The sequence below is a fragment of the Thalassophryne amazonica genome, chromosome 1 (genome assembly GCF_902500255.1).
Source record: "Thalassophryne amazonica chromosome 1, fThaAma1.1, whole genome shotgun sequence".
Taxonomy (NCBI): domain Eukaryota; kingdom Metazoa; phylum Chordata; class Actinopteri; order Batrachoidiformes; family Batrachoididae; genus Thalassophryne; species Thalassophryne amazonica.
Window position 1 is genome coordinate 8758979 of NC_047103.1, and position 20276 is coordinate 8779254.

General features: G+C 43.6%; 1 protein-coding gene across 2 annotated transcripts in view; it reads left to right on the plus strand.

The window, feature by feature from the left end:
- Window positions 1-907: 907 nt before the first annotated feature.
- Window positions 908-20276, plus strand: part of oplah (5-oxoprolinase, ATP-hydrolysing) — a 105789-nt gene continuing 86420 nt past the window's right edge. For both annotated transcript variants that reach the window (XM_034160364.1, XM_034160419.1), the window contains exons 1-3: window positions 908-953; window positions 16429-16600; window positions 17482-17673. In XM_034160364.1, the coding sequence (XP_034016255.1) occupies window positions 16430-16600; window positions 17482-17673 (363 nt within the window). In that variant the 5' untranslated portion in view covers window positions 908-953; window position 16429. The remainder of the gene's footprint in view (window positions 954-16428; window positions 16601-17481; window positions 17674-20276) is intronic.

Genomic DNA, 20276 nt, shown 5'->3' on the forward strand with positions numbered 1-20276 from the left:
TATTATGGCCCAAGCAGAGGGTCACCCCCTTTGAGTCTGGTCTGCTTGAGGTTTCTTCCTCAGAGGGTGTTTTTCCTTACCACTGTTGCTCTGGGGGTTGGTAAGGTTCGACCTTACCTGTGTGAAGCGCCTTGAGGCAACTCTGTTGTGATTTGGCGCTATATAAATGAAATAAAAAAAAAATAACAACAGCCATGATGAATAATACAGAAATAGTGGATTTTCTTTTAAATAGCTGCACTAATAGAATAAAACACCACTTAACTAGCTACAGGAGAGTTAGTTTTCTCTGCGATGACATTTATTACACACAGCTCTGTGAGCTTCAGCCTAATATAAGTAATAAACCTCATAGCAACAACGCCTAAAGCTCCAAAACTATGCACAAGCAGACCTACTAAATGTCTTAAAATAGCTCGTCCAACACAAAAACACATGTGGCTTCACATGTTGAGTTAATAAGCCACTTATTATTATTATTATTATTATTATTACCTTTGCCTATATGCTGGATTAAGTGAGAGATCTCTTCAAATTATTGTTCATTACTTCCCATTTCAATCATACTCACAGGTAAATTGTTCGTCCACAGCCTTTGATCTGGCGATCTGCGCAATTTATAGCTGCACGTGAAGGTATTTTATAACAAAATTACAAAGAATAAAGTTGCGTGCGCCTCATTAAAGATCAATAGAAAAGAGCGTTCAGGAGCGGGACATGGGAGTGGTAATATGGCGGCCGGTTTGCTTCAAAAATATTGGCCAATGAGCGATCCAGTGTTATATAGAGATCAGTGGTTGTTGCTCGTACCACACACAGACTGCATTGCACATATATATACATATAATATTATAAGGTACCACACAGAGCCTGTCTGACAGTCGCGGCACCGATGTCTGTGTGTGCGGTTATTGGGATTAAAGTGTTACATCGCCACATATTAACCGCTCCAGGTGGGTAAGCGTCACCGCAGTGAAATTAGTTTTACGGTGGATATTCGACAGACATTCGCTTCGGTTTACCCTCTTTTTTGTCGCGGGTAAGCCTCCTCTTCGCCCCGGTTAAACCTCTACTTTGCTCCGTCTACAATGCGACTCTGAGCAAGCCACTCCAACATTTCAAGGGTGACCGTATTGCAGACTTTACAGTAAATACGCGGCCGACAGCACACGTCTACGGCGCGTATCGACTTCCTGTTTTCAAAATAAAAGTGGGATATTCAAACCAGAGATGTTGTTTAAAAATGTTGAGGAGCTCTTGAAGAAGTTCAACAGCTCCAGAAGCTGTTGTTGGACTTCTGTGCTAGTCACAGTTTGTCCATCACGAACACCATGTTCGAGCACAAGGGTGTCCATAAGTGCACATGGCACCAGGACACCCTGAGCCAGAGGTCGATGATTGACTTTGTAGTCGTATCATCTGACCTTCGGCCACGTGTCTCGTACACTCGAGTGAAGAGAGGGGCAGAGCTGTCGAGTGATCACCACCTGGTGGTGAGTTGGATCCGCTGGGAGGGGAGGAAGCTGGTCAGACCTGGCAGGCCCAAACGTATCGTGAGGGTCTGCTGGGAACGACTGGCGGAACCCTCCGTCAGCGAGGTCTTCAACTCCCACCTCCGGGAGAGCTTCTCCCAGATCCCGGGGGAGGTTGGAGACATGGAGTCCGAGTGGATCATGTTCTCCACCTCCATTGTCGATGCGGCCGCTCGTAGCTGTGGTCGCAAGGTCTCTGGTGCCTGTCACGGCGGCAATCCCCGAACCAGGTGGTGGACACCGGAAGTATGGGATGCCGTCAAGCTGAAGAAGGAGTCCTACTTATCTTTGTTGGTAGGTGGGACCCCAGAGGCAGCTGACAGGTACCGGCAGGCCAAGCGTGCCGCAGCCTGTGCAGTCGCAGAGGCAAAAACTCGGGTCTGGGAGGAGTTCAGGGAGGCTTTGGAGGAGGACTATCGGTCGGCCTCGAAGAGATTCTGGCAAACCGTCCGACGCCTCAGGAGGCGGAAGCAGCTCTCCACCGGCACTGTTTACGGTGCGGGTGGGGAGCTGTTGACCCTGACTGGGGATGTTGTTGGGCGGTGGAAGGAGTAGTTCGAGGATCTCCTCAATCCCATTGTCACGTCTTCCGAAGAGGAAGCAGAGCCTGGGGACTCAGAGGTGGACTCATCCATTACCCCAGGCCGAAGTCACCGAGGTGGTTAGAAAGCTCCACGGTGGCAAGGCTCCCGGGGTGGATGAAATCCATCCTGAGTACCTTAAGTCTCTGGATGTTGTGGGGCTGTCTTGGCTGACACGCCTCTGCAACATCGCGTGGCGATCGGGGATAGTGCCTCTGGACTGGCAGACCGGGGTGGTGGTCCCTCTGTTTAAGAAGGGGGACCGGAGGGTGTGTTCCAACTATAGGGGGATCACACTCCTCAGCCTCCCCGGTAAGGTCTATTCCAGAGTACTGGAGAGGAGAATTCGACCGATGGTCAAACCTCGGATTCAGGAGGAGCAGTGTGGTTTTCGTCCTGGTTGCGGCACACTGGACCAGCTCTACAGGCTCCATCGGGTGCTCGAGGGTTCATGGGAGTTCGCCCAACCAGTCCACATGTGTTTTGTGGATCTGGAGAAGGCATTCGACCGTGTCCCTCGGGGCACCCTGTGGGGAGTGCTCCGGGAGTACGGGGTCCGGGGTCCTTCGCTAAGGGCTATCCGGTCCCTGTACGACCGCAGCAAGAGCTTGGTTTGCATTGCTGGTAGTAAGTCAAACCTGTTTCCAGTGCACGTTGGCCTCCGCCAGGGCTACCCTTTGTCACCGGTTCTGTTCATTATTTTTATGGACAGAATTTCTAGGCGCAGCCAGGGTGTAGAGGGGGTCTGGTTTGGGAACCACAGAATCTCGTCTCTGCTGTTTGCGGACGATGTGGTTCTGTTGGCTTCGTCAAATCAGGACCTTCAGCGTGCACTGGGGCGGTTTGCAGCCGAGTGTGAAGCATCCGGGATGAGAATCGGCACCTCCAAATCCGAGGCCATGGTTCTCGACCGGAAAAAGGTGCTTTGCCCTCTTCAGGTCGGTGGAGTGTCCTTGCCTCAAGTGGAGGAGTTTAAGTATCTCGGGGTCTTGTTAACAAGTGAAGGACGGATGGAGAGTGAGATCGATAGACGGATCGGTGCAGCATCTGCAGTGATGCGGTAGCTGTATCGGACTGTCGTGGTGAAGAGAGAGCTGAGTAGGGGGGCAAAGCTCTCGATTTACCGATCGATCTACGTTCCGATCCTCACCTATGGTCATGAGGATATTGTACCAAAAACCACCATCTGCACCTACCCTAACCAGAAACCATTTGTCGAGCTAGTGGTACGTGCCAAACTCAAAGCATGCACCGCTGCCTTTAATTCTGGAGATCCTGAGGCCTACAAAGCAGCCAAGTACGACCTCAGGAAGACTGTACGAACATCACAGCGGGAGTATAGGAAGAGGTTCGAATCTGCCCAACAGAGCAACGATGCCCGGCAGGTGTGGTATGGCCTCCATTACATGATGGATTATAAGGGGAGGAGCAGGTCTGTGGAGATGTCCAGCGCATCATTCCTGGACGAGCTCAACACCTACGCCTGGTTTGACGCAGACAACACCACACCTGTCACCAAACCACATGTGGACAGTGAGGACGCCACACTCCACATAGACACAGCTACAGTGAGACGGGTGTTCAAGAAAGTAAACCCTCGAAAGGCTCCCGGGCCCGACGGCATCCCAGGGCGGGTGCTGAGAGTCTGCGCTGACCAACTCCCCGAGGTGTTTACCAACATCTTCAATCTGTCACTGAGCTTGCCCACCACCCTCAAGACCTCCACCATTGTTCCTATCCCAAAGACCCCCACAGCAACCTGCCTAAATGACTTTCGGCCCATAGCACTCACATCTGTCATCATGAAGTGCTTTGAGCAGATCATTAAGAAACATATCTGTGCCTCCCTCCCCGACACCTTAGACGCCCTGCAGTTTGCATACAGAGCAAACAGGTCGACAGAGGACGCCATTGCTCTGGCAGTTCATACCTCCCTTAGCCATCTGGAGAAGGGGAATATGTATGTGAGAATGCTCTTCATTGATTACAGCTCAGCATTCAACACCATAATCCCCTCCAAACTGGTCACCAACCTCACCGCCCTAGGCCTGGAGAAGTCCATATGCTGCTGGATCTTGGACTTCCTCACTAACAGACCACAGGCGGTGAGAATTGGCAGACACCTCTCCTCCACACTTGTCCTCAGCACAGGTGCTCTTCAGGGCTGTGTTCTCAGTCCACTTCTCTACTCCCTCTTCACGTATGACTGTACAGCCAAGCACTCCTCTAACGTGATCCTCAAGTTTGCTGATGACACCACCATCTTGGGCCTCATCACTGACAACGACGAGACTGCCTACAGAGATGAGGTGAAATCACTGACCAGCTGGTGCCAGGAGGATAACCTCTCTCTGAACGTCAGCAAAACTAAGGAGATGATAGTGGACTTTAGGAGACAGCGCGGAGGTCAGCACTCCCCCATCCACATCAACAACACCGAGGTGGAGCAGGTCAGCAGCTTCAAGTTCCTCGGCGTCCACATCACCGAGGACTTATCCTGGACCTTACATGCAGACACTGTGGTTAAGAAAGCCCGGCAGAGACTCTACTTCCTGAGAAGGCTGAAGAAGTTTGGCACAAACACCGCTGCTCCTCCACGTCGAAAGGAGTCAGTTGAGGTGGCTCGGGCATCTTTTCCGGATGCCCCCTGGACGCCTCGCTGGAGAGGTGTTCCGGGCACGTCCCACTGGGAGGAGGCCCCGGGGAAGACCCAGGACACGCTGGAGGGACTAGATCTCTCGGCTGGCTTGGGAACGCCTTGGGGTTCCCCCAGAGGAGCTGGGGGAGGTGTGTGTGGAGCGGGAGGTCTGGGTGGCTTTGCTTGAGCTGCTGCCCCGCGACCCGACTCCGGATAAAGCGGAAGAAAATGGATGGATGGATGGATGGATGGATGGATGGATGGATGGATGGATGGATGGAGGAGCTGTTGAGCTAAAATGCTAATATTTACATAGAAAAATGTATTTAAAATATTCAGATATTTAAAATGCAAAAAGAAGAGGTGTATCTCATGCAACCAGTGGAGCACAGTGATTTCACACAGATTTTGAGTCATTTGATCACATGACCTGGAAGCTATTGAGCTAAAAGGCTAATATTTACATATAAAAACTATTAAAAATATGAACAGATTTAAAATGTAAAAACAAGAGGTGTATCTCATGCAGCCAATGGAGTACTATAATTTCACACTGATTTTGAGTCAATTGATCACATGACCTAGAAGCTATTGAGCTAAAATGCTAATATTTACATATAAACGACACCTCTTGTTTTTTAAATCTCTGAATATTTTTTAATTCTTTTTTATATGTAAATATTAGCATTTTAGCTCAACAGCTTCTCAAGAGCTTTAAACGCAGTATCTATGGTTTGAATAGCCCACCTTTTTATTTTGAAAACAGGAAGTCGGTACGTGCCGTAGTCGTCTGCTGTATCCGCGTATTTACTGTAAAGTCTGCAATACGGGCGCACTTAAATGTTGGAGTGGCTTGCTCAGAGTCGCACTGTAGCCGGAGCAAAGTAGAGGTTTAACCGGAGCGAAGAGGACGTTTACCCGTAGCAAAGAAGAGGGTAAACTGTCGAATATCCAACGTAAACTGATTTCACTGCGCGGTAAGAGACTCCTCTGTTTCTGTCGAGTAAACTCGCACTAAGTTAGAGGTCAACTTCGATTTTTTTTTTTTTTTTTTTTTTTTTTTTTTTTTATTTAGGCTTGATAGATGAATTAGCTCATAAATCAAATTATTAAAATGAGCATAATGTTCATGTGCAAAATTCTGTTTTTGCTATGTTATTTTGTGCAGTTAATTGCTGCAGTCACTGCAGCGTGGCAGAATGTTGCTTAGTTGCTATTTAAAGGGGTCATATTTTCAGCGGTTTAATGTGGGTCGTCAGATTTTTAAAGGTTTACTTCATTAATTTGCTCTACCAATTTTTCAATTTCAATTTATTTTCATTTATATAGCGCCAAATCCAGTGGCGGCTGGTGAAAAACAGTCTTGGTGGGGCTGCTGTGCCAATAGATTCCCTTGCCTTGTCCAGTACAGGCATTCAAGTGAACAGTCGGAAAATTACTACAATTCCACAATAATCATTTCATGTCCTTCTCAAAATCAGCAGTTTTCCAGATAAAGTTAACCATTTACAGCTATATTAGGCCCCATTTCTACTTTGGAAAGGAACAGTATCAAATACAACACTCAAGTTCTTGAGCAAAGAACATTTCACCATTTGACACCAATTACACACATAGTACACCAAACTGTACTGAACTGCCATTATCTTCAGACAAACAGATCCTGGGGTTCACAATGACACCGACCTTAACAAAATAGAAAATATCACCAAATTTACACTCTTTCAAAATATGGAAAAATTCTTCAATTGACAAAAGAACATTATGTACATATTACAATGTTCACACCACCTTCAGAGAGAGAGAGAAAATGTGTGTGTGTGAGAGAGAGAGAGAGAGAGAGAGCGAGAGAAAATTAAGTTGCATGAACATTACTGAGTGGAATGGAGGCAAACTAAAGAAGCTTGAAAAACTTAAATAACTTGACTAACTACTAACACCAAAACCTTTAAATTGGTTAAAATTAATTAACAGTGTAGAGGACAAAGCAAATGAAGTATACAAAACCACTTAATTAAATGCGTTGCTAAACTTGGGTTTGTCTGACTATAAGTGTCTTGTGTGTACTCAGTGGCTGAGTTAAAATTTCTTTAAAAAACATGCAAATTGCTATTTTGGGGTTTTGTTTTGTTTTTAAACTGAGCAAATAATTTGTTTTAGAGTGTGGAATACTCCAAATAATATTTCATTTCTGTGAACTGATGCTCATAACGTGTAAAGTGAAATCAAAATACCAGCATGGCTGCAGCTTTGAACACTGTTACAAACAGCCCCGGCCTCCCCTATTACCATTAGAACTGGTCTGCTGTCCCAATAAAGATCACAGCTTTGACCCCCTAAAACAAACAAAAAAACATCACTCCTTCGCTTTCGTTTTATCCACACCAGGAGAAACATTCGGGAATAAATCCGAGTCATTTCAAATGGCAACTTTCTGGTTTTAAGAAACACTATAAGAAATCAGGAAAAAAAATTGTGGCAGTCAGTAACGGTTACTTTTTTAGACCAAGCAGAGGGAAAAAAATATGGACTCACTCAATTCTGAGGAATAAATTATGGAATCACCCTGTAAATTTTCATCCCCAAAACTAGCACCTGCATCAGATCAGATCTGCTCGTTAGTCTGCATCTAAAAAGGAGTGATCACACCTTGGAGAGCTGTTGCACCAAGTGGACTGACATGAATCATGGCTCCAACATGAGAGATGTTAATTGAAACAAAGGAGAGGATTATCAAACTCTTAAAAGAGGGTAAATCATCACGCAATGTTGCAAAAGATGTTGGTTGTTCACAGTCAGCTGTGTCTAAACTCTGGACCAAATACAAACAACATGGGAAGGTTGTTAAAGGCAAACATACTGGTAGACCAAGGAAGACATCAAAGCGTCAAGACAGAAAACTTAAAGCAGTATGTCTCAAAAATCGAAAATGCACAACAAAACAAATGAGGAACGAATGGGAGGAAACTGGAGTCAACGTCTGTGACTGAACTGTAAGAAACCGCCTAAAGGAAATGGGATTTACATACAGAAAAGCTAAACGAAAGCCATCATTAACACCTACACAGAAAAAAACAAGGTTACAATGGGCTAAGGAAAAGCAATCGTGGACTGTGGATGACTGGATGAAAGTCATATTCAGTGATGAATCTCAGATCTGCATTGGGCAAGGTGATGATGCTGGAACTTTTGTTTGGTGCCGTTCCAATGACATTTATAAAGATGACTGCCTGAAGAGAACATGTAAATTTCCACAGTCATTGATGATATGGGGCTGCATGTCAGGTAAAGGCACTGGGGAGATGGCTGTCATTACATCATCAATAAATGCACAAGTTTACGTTGATATTTTGGACACTTTTCTTATCCCATCAATTGAAAGGATGTTTGGGGATGATGATACCATTTTTCAAGATGATAATGCATCTTGCCATAGAGTAAAAACTGTGAAAACATTCCTTGCAAAAAGACACATAGGGTCAATGTCATGGCCTGCAAATAGTCCAGATCTTAATCCAATTGAAAATCTTTGGTGGAAGTTGAAGAAAATGGTCCATGACAAGGCTCCAACCTGCAAAGCTGATCTGACAACAGCAATCAGAGAAAGTTGGAGCCAGATTGATGAAGAGTACTGTTTGTCACTCATTAAGTCCATGCCTCAGAGACTGCAAGCTGTTATAAAATCCAGAGGTGGTGCAACAAAATACTAGTGATGTGTTGGAGTGTTCTTTTGTTTTTCATGATTCCATAATTTTTTCCTCAGAATTGAGTGATTCCATATTTTTTTCCCTCTGCTTGGTCTAAAAAAGTAACCGTTACTGACTGCCACAATTATTTTTCCTGATTTCTTATAGTGTTTCTTAAAGCCAGAAAGTTGCCATTTGAAATTACTTTAGTTTTGTGTCATGTCTGTGATCTGCTTTTTTTCTACGAAATTAAACAACTGAATGAACATCCTCCGAGGCCGGTGATTCCATAATTTTTGCCAGGGGTTGTACAGTTGGTTATTTCGCTGCACTTCAAGGGCGCTTTTAATGACCGCCCAAGACGAGGAATGATACGTTCTCTGCTTCCTTCGGTGGAAATGCACTGTTGAATGAGAGTCAGTTGGAGGAAGTGTTCATATTACATGTAGGCACATACTATTAAGTAAAACTGACATTGATAATACTTTTTAAATATACATATATTATGACTTTTCCCCTCCACATCTAGGAGGGCAGCGCCCGAGCGCCCCCTATGGGCCAGCCGCCACTGGCCAAATCACAACAGAGTTGCCTCAAAGTGCTTCACACAGGTAAGGTCTAACCTTACCAACCCCCAGAGCAACAGTGGTAAGGAAAAACTCCCTCTGAGGAAGAAACCTTAAGCAGACCAGACTCAAAGGGGTGACCCTCTGCTTGGGCCATGCTACAGACATAAATTACAGGCCAATTCACAGAACAATTCACGGATGAAAATACAAGAAATGCTATTGGCGCACAGGACAGGAGGATCGCCAACACAAACACAACTCCCATCTCTGGATGGAGCTGCACCTTAAACTGAGAGAAAAAACAGAATCAGGCGTCAGAAAGACAAAAAAATACTGTATAATTTGTCAGCATTAATCAACAAGAAAAACAAGAAATACTAAGGTGATCGCCGGCCGCTAGCCCTAAACTTCACTAAAAGACCCAGAATATAGGTAAAGTTGAGGCCGCGGCCCGCTCCAATTACTAATAACATGAATTAAAAGAGTAAAAAGCGTAAAGCAAAACTGTACCAGTATGCTAGCCATACGAAAGGGAAAATAAGTGCGTCTTAAGTCTGGACTTGAAAGTCTCCACAGAATCTGACTGTTTTATTTACGCAGGGAGATCATTCCACAGAACAGAGGCACAATAAGAGAAAGCTCTGTGACCCACAGACTTCTTATTCACCTTAGGGACACAAAGTAGTCCTGCACCCTGAGAACGTAAAGCCCAGGCCGGTACGTAAGGTTTAATTAGGTCAGCTAAGTAGGGAGGTGCCAGTCCATGAACAATTTTATAGGTTAATAGCAGAACCTTAAAATCTGATCTCACTGGGACAGGAAGCCAGTGAAGAGACGCCAAAATAGGTGTAATGTGATTGTACATTCTGCTTCATGTCAAAAGTCTGGCTGCAGAATTTTGAATCAATTGGAGACCTCTAATGCTAGACTGCGGTAAACCAGAAAATAGAACATTGCAGTAGTCCAATCTAGAAGAAATAAATGCATGGATCAGGGTCTCAGCATCAGCCATAGACAAGATGGGACGAATCTTCACTATATTTCGCAGGTGGAAGAAAGCAGTCCTAGTAAAATTTCTAATGTGGAGGCCAAAGGACAACGAAGGATCAAAAATTACCCCAAGGTTCCTCACTTTGTCAGTGTGATGTATGACACACGAGCCGAGGCTAAGCGTTAACTGGTCAAATTGATGCCGATGTCTCACTGGACCAAGAACCATCATTTCAGTCTTATCAGAGTTTAAAAGTAGGCAGTTTCTAGACATCCAACTTATCACTGCTGCAAGGCAATCTTCTAAGGATTTTATGTGAACGAGATTACCAGCAGTTATCGGCATGTATAACTGAGTATCATCTGCATAGCAGTGAAAAGTAATCCCAAAACGCCGCAATATGTGCCCAAGGGGTGCTATATAAAGGGAGAAAAGCAGGGGGCCTAAGACAGACCCCTGTGGAACCCCAAATTTCATGTCACTAAGGTTAGAGGTAGTGTTACTGTACAAAACACAGTGAGAACGACTGGTCAAGTTTGACGTCAGCCATGCAAGGGCACTCATCAGTAATCCCAAAATGATTTTCCAGCCTATCAAGTAGAATATGATGATCCACTGTATCAAATGCAGCACTGAGATCTAACAGCAACAGAACCATAGTGGTGTCCGAATCCATTGTAAGCAGAAGATCATTCACCACTTTAGTGAGAGCCGTCTCTGTGGAGTGATATTTTCTAAAAGCAGACTGCAGTGGCTCAAAGAGATTATTCTCAGTAAGATAGTCTACGAGCTGCTGTGACACCACTTTTTCCAGAATTTTAGAGCAAAATGATAGATTTGATATCGGCCGATAGTTTGTCAATTCACTAGGGTCAAGATTAGGTTTCTTAAGTAATGATTTAATTACTGCAGATTTGAAACATTTAGGAACAGATCCAGAAGTTAAAGAAAGATTAATAATTTCCAGCACAGTCAGCCCAAGAGTGGGCCACAGGTCCTTAAACAGTTTTGTTGGTATAGGATCAAATAAACAGGTTGTGCTTTTTGTTGACATTGCAAGTTTCGTCAGCATGTCTAGTGAGATACTGTCAAATTCTGTAAATGGAGGTAATACCCCAGTAGTGGCGCCCACCTCAATAGCAGGGTGTAGTGGCTGGGTTAAGGCATGCTGGGATATGTTCAACCTCATGTCATCTATTTTCTTCTCAAAGTAATCCAGGAAATCTTGTGCTAAAGGAGTGCGAGCTACAGGTGGTTGTCCATGAATAAGTGTTGCCACCGTGTCGAACAAGAACTTTGAGTTATGCTTGTTTTTGTTGATCAAATCAGAGTCATAGGTCCGCTTTGTAGCCAATAATGCATGTTTATAGTCTAAGATAGCATCATGCCACGCAAGGTGAAATACTTCTAATTTTGAATGACGCCATTTCCGTTGTAGACCTCTTGCTTTATGCTTGAGGTCACGCAGGTAATCATTGAACCTGCGTGACCAACTTACTCCAATTAAGGGTTACAGGATGCTGTCTGACTACTTTCAATTTAGCACCAAATAACAAAAAGTTGCCTAAGGCCATCACAAGTATTTTTTTTTTTTCGACTGGGTGTGAAGCCGTGTATACGCTGAACCGGATGCCAGTTTATCACAGGGCCACATATTCTCAAGGTTGGTCATACTGGCATTTAACTTTGAGGGGCAGGTGGCAAGCTCAATACAAATACATGTAATTTGGTCACTTTTCAAAGGGATCAGACTTGTCAATAAAGTTAATTTAATGTACAAAGGTTCATTTCAGGTCATCTTAGTGTATAAATCGCACCGTCCCAGGCAGTGAGAGCTATCAGCTGGCTGTTAGAGACAAAAGCAAGCCGGCTGATTTCAGTAGACAGTTAATGCAGCCCGAGTGAGTTTTCGCCGAGCGGCCGGTCACGGAAGTATGAATTCTCAAGTTCGGATTGGCCACTTTGCCGAAGTGACGTGGCGCCGATCTCGAGAACGCAATGCATCTGTAAAATATTCACAGAGCTTCACTTTTTCCACCTTTTGTTATCTTGTAGCCTTATTACAAAATGGATGAAATTCACTTTTTTTCCTTGAAATTCTGCTCACAATACCTCATAATGACAATATGAAAAAGTTTTTTTTTTTGTTTTTTTTTTTTACATTTTTACGTTTATTAAAAAAAATTGATAAATTAAGAAATCACATGTACATAAGTATTCACAGTCTTTGCCATGAAGCTCAAAATTGAGCTCAGGCGCCTCCTGTTTCCACTGATCATCCTTGAGATGTTCCTACAGTCACTTGGGGTAAATTCAGCTGATTGGACATTATTTGGAAAGACACACACCTGTCTACCAGATGGTCACTCTGTCAGAGCTCCAACATTCCTCTGTGGAGAGAGGAGAACCTTCCAGAAGGACAACCATCTCTGCAGCAATCCATCAATCAGGCCTGTATGGTAGAGTGGCCAGATGGAAGCCACTCCTTAGTAAAAGGCACATGGACGCCCAGCTGGAGTTTGACAAAAGGTACCTGAAGGACTCTCAGACCAGGAGAAACAAAATCTCTAGTCTGATGAGACAAGACTGAACTCTTTGGCGTCATGTTTGGAGGAAACCAGGCACCATCCCTACAGTGAAGCATGGTGGTGGCAGCATCATGCTGTGGGGATGTTTTTCAGCAGCAGGAACTGGGAGACTAGTCAGGATTGAGGGAAAGATGAATGCAACAATGTACAGAGACATCCTGGATGAAAACCTGCTCCAGAGCGCTCTTGACCTCAGACTGGGGCAACGGTTCATCTTTCAGCAGGACAGTGACCCTAAACACACAGCCAAGATATCAAAGGAGTGCCTTCAGGACAACTCTGTGAATGTCCTTGAGTGGCCCAGCCAGAGTCCAGACCTGAATCCAGCTGAACGTCTCTGGAAAGATCTGAAAATGGCTGAGCACCGATGCTCCCCATCCAACCTGACTGGGCTTGAGAGGTGCTGTAAAGAGGAGAATGTGCAAAACTGCCCAAAGATAGGTGCACCAAGCTTGTGGCATCATTCAAGAAACATTGAGGCTGTAATTGCTGCTGAAGGTGCATCGATTGGTGCGGCCCGGTGGATAGTGGTTAGCACTGTTGCCTCATTGCAAGAAGGTCTGGGAATGATTTCCACCCGTGGCCTTTCTGTGTGGAGTTTCCATGTTCTCCTTGTGTTTGTGTGGGTAATAAGCATTAATTATAATAAGCATTAATTAACATTCAATTAGTTCATGCAGTAATAATAAGCATTAATTAACATTCAATTAGTTCATGTAGTAATGATCATTAACAGTGAATTAGTTCATGCAATAATACACAATTACATTTAATTAGTTCATGCTGTAATAAGCATTAACAAATTAGTTTGTGCAGTAATAAGCTTTAACATTGCATTAGTTCATGCAGTAATAAGCATTAATTAACGTTTGAATTAGTTTGTGCAGTAATAATAAGCATTAATATTGAATTAGTTCATGCAATAATAAGAAATAATTAACATTGAATTAGTTCATGCAATAATAAGCCCTCAGATTCACTAAAAGACCCAGACTTTAGATAAAGTTGAGGCCGCAGCCCACTCTCATTACTAATAAATGAATTTAAAAGGGTAAAAATCATAGTAACTATGAACTATGGCTAGCATACTATGCCAGTATGCTAGCCATACAAAAGGGAAAACAAGTGCGCCTTAAGTCTGGACTTGAAAGTCTCCACAGCATCTGACTGTTTTTTTTTGATGCAGGGAGATCATTCCACAGAACAGGGGCACAATAAGAGAAAGCTCTGTGACCCACAGATTTTGTTCACCCTAGGGACCACGAAGTAGTCCTGCACCCTGAGAACACAAAGCCTGGCCAGTACGTAGGGTTAATTAGGTCAGCTAGGTAGGGAGGTGCCAGTCTGTGAACAATTTTATAGGTTAACCTTAAATGTGATCTCACAGGGACAGGAAGCCAGTGAAGGGATGCCAAAATGAGTGTAATGCGGTTGAACTTTCTGCTTTGTGTCAAAACTCTGGCAGCAGCATTTTGAACCAATTGGAGAGCCCTAATGCTGGACTGCGGTAAACCAGAAGATAGAACATTGCAGTAGTCCAATCTAGAAAAGACAAATGCATGGATCAGGGTCTCAGCATCAGCCATAGACAGGATGGGACGAATCTTCGCTATATTTCGCAAGTGGAAGAAAGCAGTCCTAGTAATATTTCTAATGTGGAGGTCAAAGGACAATGTAGGATCAAAAATCACCCAAGGTTCCTCACTTTATCAATGTGATGTATGACACACAAGCCTAGGCTAAGTATTAGCTGGTCAGATTGATGCAGATGTCTCACTGGACCAAGAACCATCATTTCAGTCTTACCAGAGTTTAAAAGCAGTAAGTTACTAGACATCCAACTTGTCACTGATGCAAGGCAATCTTCTAAGGATTTTATGTGGATGAGATTACCAGCAGTTATTGGCATATATAACTGAGTATCATTGGGATAGCAATGAAAGGTAATCCCAACGCGCCACAATATGTGCCCAAGGGGTGCTATATAAAGGGAGAAAAGCAGGGGGCCTAAGACAGACCTCTGTGGAACCCCAAATTTCATGTCACTAAGGTTAGAGGTAGTGTTACTGTACAAAACACAATGAGAATGACTGGTCAGGTATGACGTCAGCCATGCAAGGGCACTCCCAGTAATCCCAAAATGATTCTCCATCTTATCGAGTATAATATGATGATCCACGGTATGAAACGCTGCACTAAGATCTAACAGCATCAGCACTGTAGTGGTGTCTGAATCCATTGCAAGCAGAAGATCATTCACCACTTTAGTGAGAGCTGTTTCTGTGGAGTGATATTTTCTAAAAGCAGACTGCAGTGGGTCAAAAGGATTATTCCCAGTAAGGTGGTCCACGAGCTGCCCGTGAAACCACTTTTTATATAGGATCAAAGGATCAAATAAGCAGGTTGTGCTTTTTGTAGATGTTACGAGTTTCATCAGCACGCTTAGTGAGATACTGTCAAATTCTGTAAATCTAGGTAATACCTCAGTAGTGGCACCCACCTCAATAGCAGGGTGTAGTGGCTGGGTTAAGGCATGCTGTGATATATTTAACCTAATGTCGTCTATTTTCTTCTCAAAGTAATCCAAGAAATCTTGGAGTGACTAGAGTGACTAAATGTTTAAGTGTTGCCACTGTGTTGAACAAGAACTTTGAGTTATGCTTGTTTTTGTTGATCAAATCAGAGTAATAGGTCCGCTTTGTAGCCAGTAATGCATGCTTATAGTCTAAGATAGCATCACGCCACACAAGGTGGAATTCTTCTAATTTTGAACTACGCCATTTTTGTTCTAGACCTGTAGCCTTATCCTTGAGGTCATGCAAGTAATCACGGAACCAAGGTGACTGTGTTTTTTTGGGGAGGGTGTGGTTTTAATATAGGTGGCACAATCATGTCAAGTGTAGTTTTGAGTGCCGAGTTTAAACTGTCCACAAGAGTGTCTACTGATTGGGCATTTTCCAAAAGGGAAACTAAGATATCAGGCAGTCTAGCCTAGAGTTCAGTCATAGTTGAGGAGTTGATGCATCATTGCAGTGATAAATAAGGTTGTTGTTCCACTAAACACGGCAGCAAAATTGTAAACCTAATGAGTGATCAGAGACCACTGATGTAAGAGGCAAGATGTCAACATTCGTGACAGCGATACCACGTGCAAGAACCAAATCCAGGATATTTCCACTAATGTACATCGAGTCTCAAATGCATTGCTGAAATCCTAATGCATCCATAATTTCCATAAATGATTTGCAGAGGGGATCAGAAGGCAGATTTATATGACTGTTGAAGACACCAATAATCAGAATGTTATCTGCACTAGTCGACAAGTTAGAGATGAACTCACCAAATTCATCTAAGAATTCAGAATATGAGCCAGGAGGCCTTGTCTTAATTCTATGTTCGTTAAACCTTATGACGATGTTTGTTGTAAAGTGTGACAAAAATGCACTAACCCTCACATGATGATTAAAGTAGAAATTGCACCAGATTAGGCCAAACATGTAAATTAGTGAACCCATCTAGTTTATTGTGGATTATTGGGAACATGAATAAGTGGTATTCATCCTCATTTTTTTTCTCACTCCTTTCAATATCTGGTTTAACTGGTTTAGCTGATTTAATTGAACCAGTAGTCCTGTGTGCAAGATAAACTGGTTATTTGAACCTGTTTCAAACAGAGTAACAGTTCCCCCAACCCCACTGTTTCAAAGCAACACCAGTTCCACGTTCTGCCTTTGTAGAATAAGTTTAAACATGCACCCAGATTGTTCTGTTGTGGGTTTGATTTCCTGTGCGTTGTTCTCAGCGTTGTATCGTTCTGTCTCTGTAGTCTTCCTCGCTCCTCAGTATGGCTCACATCAAAGGAAAGTTTGACTTTGCCATCGACCGTGGGGGAACCTTCACTGACGTGTTTGCCCGACTACCAGACGGCCGTGAGAGAGTCCTCAAGCTGCTGTCCCGGGACCCCCAGAACTATAAAGACGCTCCCACTGAGGGAATCCGCCGAATTCTAGAGGAGGTAATGTGGCTTGATGGTTGGATTCTTATTTTTTAGGTGGAGTTTTGTGGGATGACATGTGAATAAAGCTCAGCGATTAGTCTTGAAGGCTGAAGAATCATTGGATTAAGTGCGACACATGATGTCCACTCAAAGGTCACAGTAGACGGTTGAGCACCATTGGAGTTATGATTATGTTAGTCTGTTTTTTTTTTTTTTTTTTTTTGGTTGGTAAGTCAGAAGCTAGTCAACATTTCAGTGAATCTTAGTTAAAGTTTGGGTGTAGGCTGAATGGAAAATAAACTTTTTGATTAATCTGGACTGAAAACATTTGTCATCTATCTGGTCTGGATCAGGTACCTTTGAGTTTTGTTGTGTCTCTTAACAGACAGAAGAAGGCTAAGTCACATTGGGCTTTTTTGTTTGTTTTTGCTGTGCTTTGTTTTTTTGGGTTTTTTTTTTAAAGCAGCACCACTGGTGGCATCCTGCACTCTGATTGCTTTGGTCTCTGTCACTGTTTGTATGAATGTTAGATGTTAGCAAGATATCTTAAGAATGTCTAATCCCATAATGATCAAACCTGGCAGGTACATCGGTTCTGTCAAAGTGATGAAGTGATTTTGTTTTGGTGAGGATCAGTCAGTGATTAGAGGTTAGGCTCAGATTTCTTGCCCCTTGCTGACATATACTTAAATGGCAAATCTTCAAGAAATGAGTTCAGGTATTTATTAATCATTTTGCATCGGGTCCCATGAAAACCAGAGCATCAGAGCAAGGAAATGTTAAAGCTACTTGTTTTTTGCATGAACACGATATTTATTTTGTATTTGGACCTTGACAGAGTAATGCTCGTGGATCAGACACGTGTCATAATTTACGTTGCCTGTGTGTATTGCTGACAGGAAATGGGGCGGGGTTTTCCACGAGACCAACCTATTGACACGTCTCAGATTGGCTGGATCAGAATGGGCACGACAGTGGCAACCAATGCGCTGCTGGAGAGAAAAGGCGAAAGGACCGCCCTCCTGGTCACCAAAGGATTTAAGGACCTGCTGCACATCGGCACCCAGGCCCGGCCACAGTTATTCGACTTGGTCAGTGTGTTTGTTTTATTCATGTTTATATGTAAACAGTGTCCCATTAAAAGTGACGGCAGCGGAAAAACTAGCTGGGTGTTTTTATGTTGACTTTTTGATTGCATGTTGCTTAATAACAAGGTTGTGATGTTTGCTGTGTTTTCTCAAATTCTGATAGCGGACTATTTTAAAAGCTTATTATTATTTTATTTTTTTTTTCTTTTTGAAGCCCCTTTCACATCAGGCCTGCATAGAGTTGCATATGCCGTGTATCTGTACGCAGGAATGTCTGCGTCACTTGCGTGCAGCAGGGCGGGAGAAGCTTGGCTCAGCTTGGCAACAGACTGCCTGGACACACAAAATGGAGTTGATACGTTGGAAAAAGTCAGAATACATTATTTCCAGTAGTTAATGGACTTTATTACTGATTTGTCTTCTGCTTTATCATTTTTCTTGTGCCGCGTTGCAGGTGTGTGCGCTGATGTGTGTTCTAGTTTATCTTTCTTCTTGTGCAGCACTGCGTGTTTGCGCTCTGATTTCTGTTCTAGTTTATCTTTCTTCCTGTGACCGCCGAGCTGCAGTCAGCGATTGCTTGCACGCACGCGCGATCCATTTGTGAATGGACGTGGAGATGTCCTTTGTGAGGAGACATGGAGATGTCCTCTGTGACGAGTTATACTGGATGTGGACATGTCCTCTCGCTGGCGATCGGTCTGTGAGCAGGAGTTAATGGACTATATTTAACACAATCGTGAGAGAATTTGAGATGAAAGTGCCGAGGAGCTGCAGCCAGGCTGTAATGAGCATTTTTTTTCTTTTAATTGTTCATGTGTGCTCTTTGAGCGGTATAGTTGCTACATTGTGTGTGGTATAAAAAGTTCGACAACAATCCTGCACGATTTATAGCTCGGCAACAATAGAGCACAGTAGGAATCATAAATCGTGTCGGGTAGCGTGGTATTGCCTGGGTGGGGCATCCACTCACAATAAGTACCGTAACGTTGCTTCAACTTGTGTGAAAACTACTTCAATTTCAATTTATTTTCATTTATATAGCGCCAAATCACAACAGATTTGCCTCAAAGCGCTTCACACAGGTAAGGTCTAACCTTACCAACCCCCAGAACAACAGTGGTAAGGAAAAACTCCCTCTGAGGAAGAAACTTCAAGCAGACCAGACTCAAAGGGGTGACCCTCTGCTTTGGCCATGCTACAAACATAAATTACAGAACAATTCACAGACGAATATACAAGAAATGCTGTTGGCGCACAGGACAGGAGGATCGCCAACACGAATACAACTCCCATCTCTGGATGGAGCTGCACCTTAAACAGAGAGAAAAAACAGAATCAGGCATCAGAAAGACAAAAAATGCTGTATAATTTGCCAGCATTAAACAACAAGAAAAACAGAGACGGCCACTAGTCCTAAACTTCACTAAAAGACCCAGAATTTAGGTAATATTGAGGCCGCAGCACGCTCCAATTACTAATAAATGAATTAAAAGAGTAAAAAGCGTAAAACATAACTATACCAGTATGCTAGTCATATGAAAGGGAAATTAAGTGTGTCTTAAGTCTGGACTTGAAAATCTCCACAGAATCTGACTGTTTTATTGATGCAGGGAGATCATTCCACAGAACAGGGGCATGATAAGAGAAAGCTCTGTGATCTGCAGACTTCTTATTCACCTTAGGGACACAAAGTAGTCCTGCACCCTGAGAATGTAAAGCCCGGGCCGGTACGTAAGGTTTAATTAGGTCAGCTAGGTAGGGAGGTGCCAGTCCATGAATAATTTTATAGGTTAGTAGCAGAACCTTAAAATCTGATCTCACTGGGACAGGAAGCCGGTGAAGAGACGCCAAAATGGATGTAATGTGGTTGTACATTCTGCTTCGTGTCAAAAGTCTGGCTGCAGCATTTTGAACCAATTGGAGACCCCTAATGCTAGATTGCGGTAAACCAGAAAATAGAACATTGCAGTAGTCCAATCTAGAAGAGATAAATGCATGGATCAGGGTCTCAGCATCAGCCATAGACATGATGGGACGAATCTTTGCTATATTTCGCAGGTGGAAGAAAGCAGTCCTAGTAATATTTCTAATGTGTAGGCCAAAGGACAACGAAGGATCAAAAATTACCCCAAGGTTCCTCACTTTGTCAGTGTGATGTATGACACACGAGCCGAGGCTGATCATTAACTGGTCAAATTGATGCCGATGTCTCACTGGACCAAGAACCATCATTTCAGTCTTATCAGAATTTAAAAGTAGGAAGTTTCTAGACATCCAGCTTCTCACTGCTGCAAGGCAATCTTCTAAGGATTTTATCTGAACGAGATTACCAGCAGTTATCGGCATGTATAACTGAGTATCATCTGCATAGCACTGAAAGGTAATCCCAAAACACCGCAATATGTGCCCAAGGAGTGCTATATAAAGGGAGAAAAGCAGGGGGCCTAAGACAGACCCCTGTGGAACCCCAAATTTCATGTCACTAAGGTTAGAGGTAGTGTTACTGAGAACGATTGGTCAAGTATGGCGTCAGCCATGCAAGGGCACTCCCAGTAATCCCAAAATGATTTTCCAGCCTATCAAGTAGAATATGATGATCCACTGTA